The sequence below is a fragment of the Monodon monoceros genome, unplaced genomic scaffold (genome assembly GCF_005190385.1).
Source record: "Monodon monoceros isolate NGI ecotype Baffin Bay Population unplaced genomic scaffold, NGI_Narwhal_1 Super_Scaffold_4, whole genome shotgun sequence".
NCBI classification, from domain to species: Eukaryota; Metazoa; Chordata; class Mammalia; order Artiodactyla; family Monodontidae; genus Monodon; species Monodon monoceros.
Genome location: NW_021703781.1, coordinates 48070475 through 48082473, shown reverse-complemented (window position 1 = coordinate 48082473; position 11999 = coordinate 48070475). Strand labels below are relative to the sequence as shown.

Below are 11999 nucleotides of genomic sequence, written 5' to 3'. Positions count from 1 at the left end.
TACACATACATGCATATCTATATACATATACCCACCCTCACTATTGAGCTCGCTTTTCTAACCCTAATCAGCTCCATGCCCACCTACTGCTGCCCGGTGTAACTACATGATTTTAGTGCCAATACCAAGCACCCTTTCGGATGCAGGATAGGTACATCTGTGCATATAGATATGTGTATTTATGTATGTTTGTATAAAGGAATCATTTCTCCCTTTTATGCTACAGTCATGCATTACTACGATAAACAGTCTTTTCACCATAGGTTTTGAAATTCTAAACAGTGTAAAATCTACTTCTGGAAAACTGTATAGGTTCATAGTTACAAAAAATATATATTTTATATATATGTGTGTGTGTGTGTATATATATATATATATATATATATATATACGATTGAAACCTATTGAGTAGATATGTCCTCAGAATCTGGCTATATCCTAGCCCTTAGATAAATTAAAAGAACACCCTCTTAATAGGATGTTATGATAGCCTTAAATAGAACATTACCTGTATTTAGAATAGTTGATGTTTTAAAAGTTAACAAAATGATGTTAAAGATTTGAACAACACTATGCCATTGCATTAAATATATAAACGTTTCCACCAAAGGTTTGGTTCAATTACTTGTCTAAGATTTTCATGTTCCAAGAGTGACCAGTATTGTAGTCATTATTCTTAAAATTATGGCTCATTAAAGGCTTTTATACAAAAAAACCCTAGTTTTAATCATTTATAAAAACAAGTTCTCTTTAAAAGGAAAAACGTACATGAACACTAACGTACTCATGGATATTATCCTGTACAAAGTGACTACTATGTAAAGATAGGAGGCTTGTTCCCAGTAAGAACACCTCATGGTAGCGCATGTAAACCTGGTTTGGTTCCTCTGCTCTGCAGCTATTCAGCATGTAAAATTTAAACCATTTCACATTAACATTTAAATTTAATACAGTGCAAATGTTTGAGAATAACTTGTTCCCCCCAGTGAAACAAGAACCAGCGTTATGCTGAATATTCTTCAGATCTATTTACACGTTGAGCTAAAAAGTTCACCATAAACTTTGAAATTTGCTGAATATCAGCAGAAATGTTACTGAACTAGCAGCAATTGCATTTACAATATCTGATAGTTATTTGAGAGAATGCATGAAATTTTCCAGGCTGTACTCTGAATCGTATTGCTCTTGATCCCACAGATCGCTCAGGTTTTCAAGAACTGATTTCATACTTGCTTTTCCAGAAGTAGAGGTGTCAGCTTTTTCTGCTTTGCCGTCCTTAAGAAAAATTGGCAGAAAGATAAAATGAAAGATTAATTTCAGAAATTTTATTTTCCTTTAAAATATCATAGTTCTTTCTAACATTGCACTTTTTCAACAGAGTTAAACACTTCAAAATATGGGGAAGTTCGTGAACTCATAAAATAGCCTATTTTCCCACAGCCCTAATAATTTATCATTTTACGCTTTTTATTTGAGAAGAATTTTAAGAACATTGCAAAGAATTCACTGTTAACTGTGTCACTTGGCTTTGTCATTCTTCTCCCGTGTGTGTATATATATATATGTATATATATATACACACCTGTGTATATGTTAGTATTAGATATATAGTTAAATTATCAGCCTTTCCCAAAACCATTTGAGAATAGGTTGTAGATATTATGCCCCTTTATCCCAAAACAAGGACATTCTCTTACATAACCAAAGTACAAAGATCAAATTAAGGAAATTTAATATTGGTATATTAACATGATCTCATATGTAGTCCATATTCAAATTTTGCCAATAAGATCCTTTATGGCAGTAGTTCTTGCTTCCTTGGAACACCCCTTGAGCCCAGTTTCTGCTCACTGAAAGTCACCCATAAGAATATTCTTTCAAATGGAATAAAATACATTTGAAGCAATCCATGTTTCTTTGAGCCTTTTTTTCTGGGTTACACAGATCCTGTTCTTTCAATCTCCCTTATGTGACACGACTGAAGAACTCTTCTCCATTCTGGCCATCTTTTGGGGATTCACTGATTTGTTACTGTTTAAAATGCAGCACCCAGAACCAGACAGTATTCTAAATGTGGCTTAACACACACAGAGTAGAGTGGAACTACTTTCTCTCACATTTGGACACTATAATTCTGTTATTACAGCTAGTTTAATTGCATTATATAAGGCCATTTCTCACCCTAATTTATACTGTGTACAGTTGATTTTCTGAACCTACACAGGGCTTTAAATCCAACCCTATTAGTTTTACATTATTAGACCAACCAATATTTCCAGCTGGTGCATCCTTTGATAATGGATTGTTATCTGATATATATTAGGTCCATCATCCACATTAACAACAATAGCTACTATTTATTATTTTCATAACTCTAGTAATATAGGCATTGTTATTCTGCCAAGGCTGAAGATGGTCAGAGAAGTTAATTTGCCTAAGGTCGCCAGTTAATAGGAGGCAGGGCAAGAAACACAGACCCAGGTCTAGCTGACTCCAGAAACAGCTGTCCTTTAGCAGGTAGGGACTAAGGAAAGAAAACCTGGGGAAGACACTGGAGACATCAATCAGAAAGTCAGACCTTCAAACATGCCCTAGTATCCTGGTGAGTTTTATCTGGACATCGGAAATTCCCTCAAAGGGTTGTCTAGGTGATACTAAAGTGAATGACTTTTGCTGCTCCTTTTAATACTTTTACCAAGCAGTCCCAGGAAGTCTGTGAATACATTAAAGATACAACAAATTGTATAAGAAGTTCTTTACCTTATCAAGAGTAAACAGATCAAGGAGTTGATCTGTCCCCATACTCTGCAAACTAGAATTCTCTTGGCTAATAACAGTATTTGCTATGTTCATCTTGAATTTCTGCAAACCCATTATTTTCTCTTCCAGCGTTCCTCTGGTTATCAGTCGGTACACATTAACCACACGTTTCTGAATGAGAAAAAGAAGTTAAGCAACTGTAGCATGAATAAATGGGTAAGTAAGTTTTGAGATTTACCAAGTCAGAGGGCTTGCATACTTGTACTAAGTACTTAACTACCATTGAATTAGGATTGTGTTTTCTTTATCTGTGCCCATGACCTTAAAATGTTTGTAGACGATCACAGAACATTAGGAATGGACAGTTTCCCAGGTTTTCTTAGCCCAGGCACCTCATTTAGCACATGAGGAAATGGTGCCACAAAATTAAGTGACTTGCCTAACGTCACAACCCTTACTAACATAAGAGCGGGAACTTAAACCAAGGCTTCCTGTCTTTTGGGGGGAGTTATTTTTCCCAGTGCACAAGTTAACACTTGTGAGTGCTGACTTTTTACCTGCCCAATGCGATGGGCCCGGTCCATGGCTTGTAGATCACGCATGGGATTCCAGTCATGCTCCACAAATACCACTGTGTCAGCGCCTGTTAAGTTAAGCCCCAGGCCACCAACGTGAGTTGTAAGTAAGAGAACATCTATGGATGGATCGTTGTTAAACCTAAAAACATAGATATTAAAAAATAAAATTAGTACATTTCTTCCTAAAGTTCAAGTAACAGAAACTGAACTGTTTAATAAAAATTAAAGAGCACAAATGAGAACACTGCTTTATAATCCACGACACAGACATTTCTGTGACCACCTGAGTTCAGACTATCTTCTTTTAATATACATAACATCTTTAGTAATAGAAAGAAGGTATTCTAGAACATGTCAGAAATTTCATACCTAGCAATTAAGTCCAATTGCAAAATGGATGCAAAAATGGAACACTAATTATAATTAAGACAAAACCCAACTATGAACCTTTAACGTATGGAGACAGAAGAGTGTAGAGAAAGGTTAGATCAGTCAGGGAAGGTAGAAGATTAGCGTGCTGAGGGTTGCTAAAATTGTACTAGTCCTAGAAGATATTGACAAAGGACATCTGGTAGCTTCTAGGAAAAAGAAGAGCTAGCATTACTAAGCTACCGTTTATTACTCTGAGTCAGGCACTGGGCTTTGTACTTTGTATGCTTTATGTTATTTCTTACAGTAGCTCTATAAGATATCATTATTGTTATCTGAGAGACTCTCAGGCTGTGTGGATAATAAACAGGCCCAAGAGAACACTGCCTCAATGGTAGAGTCAGAGTCAAACCTGGGTTCAAAGTCCCTTCGTGGGTCTCTGTTTTGTGCCTAAAAATCTCTTAGGGATGCTTGTTAAAAATGCTCACTCTTGAAGTCAGCAGGCCTGGGACAGAACCTAGGAATATGCATTTTTAAAAATGAACCCCTGCGATTTCCAACGCAGAGGGAGCAGACCACATGTAAGAACACTGTACTCAGTGATTCTGCTTCCAAGCTAGGCCAGCTTCCAACTTGTTTTCAGCAGAGACAGAGGGATCAGGATAAAGAGCTTAGTTAAGCCACTTGTTTGCTTCCTCCTGCCCCAACTCCCATAAACAGATGAGGGGAAAGTAGTTACCTCTATTTTTTGTTGATGCCTTAAATTTCTTTCATGCCCTTAGGAGTGCTAATACAGTCACACTTTTTTCCCCCTAACTAAACAAACTATTCAATTATATTTCTGCAGTTCTGTATTTTAAAAAGGTAAAGGTTTAGTTGGGTTGAATTATACAGAAAAAAACACATTTGCAAATATCTAGCCAAAGAAGATACTTCATGAGGCAAACTTCTATGTAAGTAATAATAATAAATTGACTATAACTTGATTTGTAAGATTTTAGAAGCCACTTACCGTGAAACAATGGAATGCCTCTGACCAGGAGGTATGCTACCATCTAATCTCAAGTAAGTGACAGAGGGTAAGTGAGGTTTGAGAAGATCATGCTCTACTATATCAAGCATGCTTTTAAGCTGACAGAAGATCAGTATCCTGTGCTGGGCTACAACAGACTCTGTGCCACTCTCGGAAGTGCTGCCATTTCCCAAACCACAGTCCAACAGCAACTTGAAAAAAGAATCAATTGTTACACAGATGTCCAATAAAAGTAGGCAGTCAATCTCACCAAAATAAATATTTCTCTTTGTGGTGAGAAAAGGTTAACTTACCTGTGACCTGAAAAGCAGATTAGCATTTGGGGCTCTCATTTATAACATTTTCTACACTAGCCCATGTGAAATCTAAAATCTTCATCCGTTATTTATTTTCAATAAAATTTAAGCCAGAATAACTACAAAAAGCTAAAACAATAAAGTCCAGGTTTTACAATAAGATCTTAATTTTTAAGGCTAGAAAAACTAAATGGTATTAACATTTACATTAACTTGAAATTGGTTCCTTTAATTTAACCTTTCCAAATTCCAGAATTTTTTAAAACTCCATTTTTAAAAGTTATACCAAGAGTGACATGAGCAAATGGCAGAGCAAGCAGTTCCTAGAAAAATTAATTCCAGTGATCCACACTGACACATATAATCAAGCTGTTGAAAGACAAAGACAAAAAGCGAAATCTTGACGACAGCAAGAGAAAAGTGACCACCCCACCACTACCACACGACCTGTGGGATCTTTGTCTCCCAACCAGGGATCAAACCCGGGCCCTGGCAGTGAAAGCACCAGGTCCTAACCACTGGACTGCCAGGGAATTCCCAAAAGTGACTTCATGTAAAAGGGATTCTCAATGAGATGAACACCCCTTTTCTCATCAGACACCATGGAGGACATGACCAAGAAAGTTAAAAGACAATCTACAGAATGGGAGAAAGTATTTGCAAATCACGTATCTGATAAAGGCTTAATATCTAGAATACAAACTCCTAAAACTCAACCAAAAGACAAACAACCCAATGAAAAAACAGTCAAAGGACTTAAATGGGCATTTCTCCAAAGAAGATATACAAATGTCCCAATAAGCACATGAAAACAACATCATTAGTCAATAGGAATAGCAAATCAAATCAACAATGTGATACCACTTCATACCTATTGTGATGGCTATACTAAAAAAAAAAGGAAAATAAGTGTTGGTGAGGATGTAAGGAAATCAGAACCCTGGCACATAGCTTGGGAATGTAAATGTTGCAGCCACTGTGGAAAGCAGTTTGGCAGTTCCTGAAAAAGTTAAACATAGAATTGCTATATAATCCAGCAATTCCACTCTTAGGTCTAATATCTAAAAGAACTAAAAAGAGGGACTCAAACAAGCTAATGTTCATTGCAGCATTATTCACAATAGCCAGAAGGTGGAAACAACCCAAGTGTCATCAACACATGACTGGATAAACAAAATGTACTGGTGGTGGTAATAACAACAACAACAAAGGACTATTATCCAGCCATAAAAATGAATGAAGTGCTGATATGTGCTCTAACATGAATGAACCTTGAAAATAAGTGAAATAAGCCGGCCACAAAAGAACAACAATATGGTTCCACGTACATGAAATATTTAGAACAGGCAAATTCACACAGACAGAAAGTAGATTCGAGGTTCCCTGGGGTTACAGAAAGGGGAGTGGGAAGTTATTGCTTAACAGGTACAGAGTTTCTATTTGGTTGATGGAAAAATTTTGGAAATAAATAGTGGTAATGGTTACATAACACTGTGAATGTTATTAATGCCATAGAATTCTACAGTTAAAAATGGTTAAAACGGCATATACTATGTTATATATTTTACCACAAGTTTTTAAAAAGCTGTATCAAAAATTTAACAAACCAAATTTTAAAATAAAAGAAATAGTAAACACCTCAGTAATCTTTTGGAAAAGCAAATTTACCTACTGTTACAGACCAAGAATGTACAACACACATCTAAGCACTTAGAAGACCTACTTACTTGTTTCAAAGCCGAGAGTTTAGGGGCATGTTGAATATCATGGAGAGAAGAATTCTGAACCGCGAGTTTCTCAGTAGTACTCTTGAACTCTGGGTGTTGAGGTGTTAAGACTAATGCTGGATGGTTGCACAGTTTACGCAGGTACTGTAATGCCTTTAAGAAAGGGGAAGAAAGTATATACAAGTCTCCTTCACATGCCACAAATGTTCATGTCAGTACCTTTCCTATGCTAGTCCATCTATCTAAAATGCCTTTCTTCTCCTTCTCACTACTCCTCTGCTCATTCTTCAAGAAACAGTTCAAGTACCTCATCTGTGATGTCTTCATCTTACACAACTTGTATTTATTTTTGTGACAGCATTTATAACTTGTATAAATTGTACTGTTTATGTCTGTCACCCCCACTAGACAATGAGCTTCTCGTGAAAGAATGTCTTATTTATTAGCTCCTAGCTAACTCTTTCCCACTCAAAGTGCCTGATAATGCTGATAGGTGATTCTAGAACTAGACATCATTTTCTAAAGAAAGGTTTCTCAAACTTCAGTGGGTATAAAAACTTCTTGAGGACCTTATAAATCTGTAAATCTCTCCCCTCTACACAGTATTTTGATTCAACAGGTCTGGTGGTGGGAAAGGTAAGGTGGAACTAGGTGGTTGTGTTTCAAGTGGTTGTGTTTGAGAATCAGAACCCCCTCAGGTCTTTTTTTTTCTTTCTCTGATTCAGCCATACCCTTTGTCTTTTGTCATTTACTTGGCTTATAGTTTGGGTCTCAACTGTATCCGTAAGCACTATGACAGAAACTGTGGGAGAGGTATAAGCCTTCAAAATCACCTTTTCCCATTTCTATCTTTAAAACTGCTACAAGTATTTAATTTATTGGTGACAAGGGGGTTTGGAAGGTATTCTACAGTGGAATATTTCAAAAGGGAAAGAAAAAAAGTGAGTTGATACTCTTTTTTCTCAAGCACATTCATCATGTGTCTCAGGACTTCTGTGCTTTATGTATCCTCTGCCTGGAATCACTCCCCCCCACCACATATCTGCATGCCTCAATCTTCCTTCAGATCTTCGCTCAAATGTCACCTTCTCAGTGACATCCCTGATCACTCTATTGAAAACCACAACCTACCGGGACTCCTATACTGTATAACCCCATACTTGCCTTTATTTTCTTTTACATGATATATATATTTTACTTACTTAATCAATTTTCACCTCTACAAGGGAAGGGGTCTGTTTTGTCCACTGCTTTAATTAACCCCTGAGGTTATAGAAAAATTACTGCCTTGTGGTAGATGTTCAAATATTTTTTGAATAGAAAATAAAAGTTTCTCTATTTTAAAACCCTTCTTTTAATGTAATATACAAACATATATTGTGGTTTTTAATTTTAATATTAAATTACTTATTACTAATTATGAATATGAAAATAAATTGGTACTTTTACCTATTTTCAAGAATGTATACACAATACTGAAAAAAACTAAATAAATCCGTATTTCAGTGTCCCATGTAAAAACTGCTGCACTGAAGAACATTGTTCAACAACATTTAAAAAGTGGACTGTAATATATACCTGGAATACATGGCCTGTAGCTTTAAGCTTTGGTTTTTCAGTTTCTTCAGAAAGTGCAGCTGAAGAAACTGTTTCATCAACATCACACTTGGCACGAGACTTAGCAAAATCCTCATAGAGCTGAACCTGTAAAATTCCCCCCATGAAAGCAATAAGTATAATTATTTTCAATTGTTCAAAACATAACTAGCGGGCTTCCCTGGTGGCGCAGTGGTTGACGGTCCACCTGCCGACGCAGGGGGCACGGGTTCATGCCCCGGTCCAGGAGGATCCCACATGCTGCGGAGCGGCTGGGCCCGTGAGCCATGGCCGCTGAGCCTGCGCATCCAGAGCCTGTGCTCCGCAGCGGGAGAGGCCACAATGGTGAGGCCCGCGTACCGCAAAAAAAAAAAAAACAAAAAACCCCCACATAACTAGCAAAGGCCAATAAAAGCAGTAATTTAAATCAGCCCTCATCAAAGAAAATAAATTATGATACCTATATTTCACTACTTGATTACAGATGATCCACTGCATCTTGGTAAATTCCTTTTAAATTACATTTAGAAAACAAGTTTAACACATTGTTTGGCTGCTAAAATATTTTAAAAAATAGTCAAATAGTCCTAGACCTAATTTTTCCACTCTGTTCAAGAAGAGAAATACATTACCAATAAAAGAGAACTTTAACCCTTACAAGTAAATGAGGAAATCTTCCTTAAGTGAAGTTATGTGGTCAAGACCCTAATAGGTATATTTCAAAAGACCAAGTTTAAAAAAGGATACTAACTGCAGAACCCATACCAAGTTCAAAGTATTATCTTGGAGTCTGGGTTCCTGCCTTGTATATGCTAAAACAATGTGAAAGGGAAGAGAATCTAGAGTGCTAGAGAACAGAAGTCAGAGAATAAAAACCTGCAGGTGCAAAACAAACCCAAATGTCACTTCCCTCCCCAGCCCCCTTCCTCCAGACTACTTAAATGTGTTTTATGAGGATGTTATAATACCACCACCAGTATATCATCTCAGGTTTTTTCATATGGCACCTTCTCTTTATTATACTTAACTTTAAAAAGTCTTGATTTCATTACCTCTAAAAATTTTTCCTTCAAGAAATATTAATCCAATTTTTACAAATGAGGGATGGAGGCTCAGAGAGATGAGGTAGATAATATAAATGATCACAGAGCTCTTAGCATCTAAATTAGTGTCCTGTCCACTAAACTCAGGTTGTATAGATAAATACTAAAAGGTTAAATGTCTATACACTGGAGGGAAAGAAGCAGTTTTCCAGGTATGTCTGTATATCTTTTTTTCATTTGACCATACTAAATCAACTCTAATACTGAAACAGACTGATGCTCACTAGCCTAGAACACAAAGTAAACGTTCAAACAGAAAATTCTGCTTATAGGCCATATCTTACTAAGACAAGAGACAGTTTCCCCTTACAAAAATACTGCACAAGGAAAGGCATACAATAAATTCCTTTGATAATGGTCTCTATGTACAAAATCAGAACTGTGCAGAAGCCAATACTTATTTTGAAAATTTATCGGCAATACTTTAAAAGGGACAAGGTCCCACTTCCCAACTCAGCCCTGATGTATACACCTATAATGCTGCTGCAAGGATATGACATTATAGGCAGACTTCTGGCCCTTATAAAACATTGGCTTACTTCTATATCATTTTAACCTTCCAACTTTTTCAATTAACTAGACATATATAACAAAGCAATTATGATACTGGATTTTGTTTTAATGCTATATTCAAAATGCACATACCCAAATGTGTACTTACATATCCAAACAGATTCATTTAGGTTTTATCTACACCTGTTTGAAACTGAGTATTCCTGAAGTCTAAGGAAGTAGAAGCTAGATTAGAGTGATAGACCAAAGGCTAAATCCCCTTTATTCAATACTTTTGTGGCTTGTTCAAAACATTCCCCTAATAAACATACCACCAACAACCACAATTGCGATCACCAGATTCCTAACCTGGAGAGTACTAAGAGTACAGTAATAGTCTTGAATAATTTTGGGCGGTAGATCCTGCAAAACATCTTCTTTCATTCTTCTCAAAAGAAATGGCAGGACTTGGCGGTGCAGTGCATCCATCGCGAGAACACCTATTAATAATAAGACAGTTAACTTAATTCTATTTATTATTATTAATTTCTCTTAATAATAAGATTAAATGGCTTCCCAAAAGTTAGATATAAATTATATTCACTTGCACAGAGTATATAACTGTATCTCTTTTTCATACCTGCTTCTTGTTCACGACTGGAGCTTCGAGCATCCCTACTTGCTAATATAGGTTTACCATATCGTGCAGCAAACTGGCGTTCAGTCCCCAAAAATCCTGGCATGAGGAAATCAAATAATGACCACAGCTCCAAAACGTTGTTCTGAATATAAGAAAGGAACACCAGTTATCTTGTGTACTAGGATTATTTCCTTATACTTAAAAATGGAACGTTAATGAAAGCCCACTGTGATGACATAGATTATCACCACATTTTTGGGTATAAGTCTATATATACATATATTTTAAAGATTTTTTTGATGTGGACCACTTTTAAAGTCTTTATTGAATTTGTTACAATATTGCTTCTGTCTTCTGTTTTGGTTTTTTGGCCATGAGGCATGTGGGATCTTAGCTCCCCGACCAGGGATCAAACTCGCACCCCCTGCAAAGGCAAAGTCTTAACCACTGGACAGCCAGGGAAGTCTCTATAAGTCTATATTTTAACGTGTAAAATTTGGAGAAAATACTCTATCCTATTTGGAGGAAACTTTCAAGTCTCTTCCACCAGAATAAGCCTTGGTCCATGGTATTTAAATCCTACTGGTAGGTTCCATCAAGTAGTAAATAGAGGAGAAAGATGAATACATGTCTGATTCTTTTAACTTTGAGACTCAGATTAGCAGCAAGATTTAAGAAATTTGGCCAATACCACCATTTCTTCAACACAGGAAAACCTAGAAGAGTTTGGTTATAGGTCAAGTCTACCCAGTATTTATGGGTCATGAGGAACAGGCACAGGTTCTTTCCAATTCTGTTGGAGTTTCATGAAAAAAGAAAAAAAGAAATCAACACTTTTTCATTTTAGATGCTTTCCCAGTATGTGTGGATCCTAAGGTACCATCCCATCTGTTTACCCCTTCCAGAAGCCCTCCTCACCAGGCTCAAGCAGTGGCTCACCATGCTGGGCTGCCATTCTATACTGAAACCCTTCTAATCCCACCTAGGCTCTGCCCCATGACTCATGGGCTACCATGGCTGTTTGGTGCAGAAACCCACCCACCTTACAGCTTCAGAGCTAAACTGTTGAGGTGTGGAAGGGGAAAAGAGAGCCTTTAAGCAAACAAATACTTCTTTTGTTGTGAAAGCTATAATCAATTTTAAAATACTGTGAAGTTTCCATATAAGCAAAACAAATCTTGATATATCAAACCTAAAGAGTATGCCACAGAGCAGCTGGGCCCGTGAGCCATGGCTGCTGGGCCTGCGCGTCCGGAGCCTGTGCTCTGCAATGGGAGAGGCCGCAGCAGTGAGAGGCCCGTGTACCACACACACACACACACAAAAACAAACCTAAAGAGTGATTTTTTCCTCTTATTTATCCAACTATCTATTTATCTATCTATTTATTTAGGCTGTGCCATGT

At 36.9% G+C, this 11999-nt stretch overlaps 1 protein-coding gene across 2 annotated transcripts in view; it reads right to left on the bottom strand.

Moving 5' to 3' along the window:
• Window positions 1-457: 457 nt before the first annotated feature.
• BTAF1 (B-TFIID TATA-box binding protein associated factor 1) overlaps window positions 458-11999 on the bottom strand; it is a 92852-nt gene continuing 81310 nt past the window's right edge. Inside the window, exons 31-38 of one of the 2 annotated variants that reach the window (XM_029245212.1) lie at window positions 10595-10736; window positions 10324-10454; window positions 8342-8467; window positions 6764-6916; window positions 4720-4931; window positions 3318-3477; window positions 2761-2931; window positions 458-1275 (exon numbers count right to left, since the gene is read on the bottom strand). In XM_029245212.1, the coding sequence (XP_029101045.1) occupies window positions 1132-1275; window positions 2761-2931; window positions 3318-3477; window positions 4720-4931; window positions 6764-6916; window positions 8342-8467; window positions 10324-10454; window positions 10595-10736 (1239 nt within the window). In that variant the 3' untranslated portion in view covers window positions 458-1131. The remainder of the gene's footprint in view (window positions 1276-2760; window positions 2932-3317; window positions 3478-4719; window positions 4932-6763; window positions 6917-8341; window positions 8468-10323; window positions 10455-10594; window positions 10737-11999) is intronic. The other variant, XM_029245213.1, reaches the window with a different exon arrangement.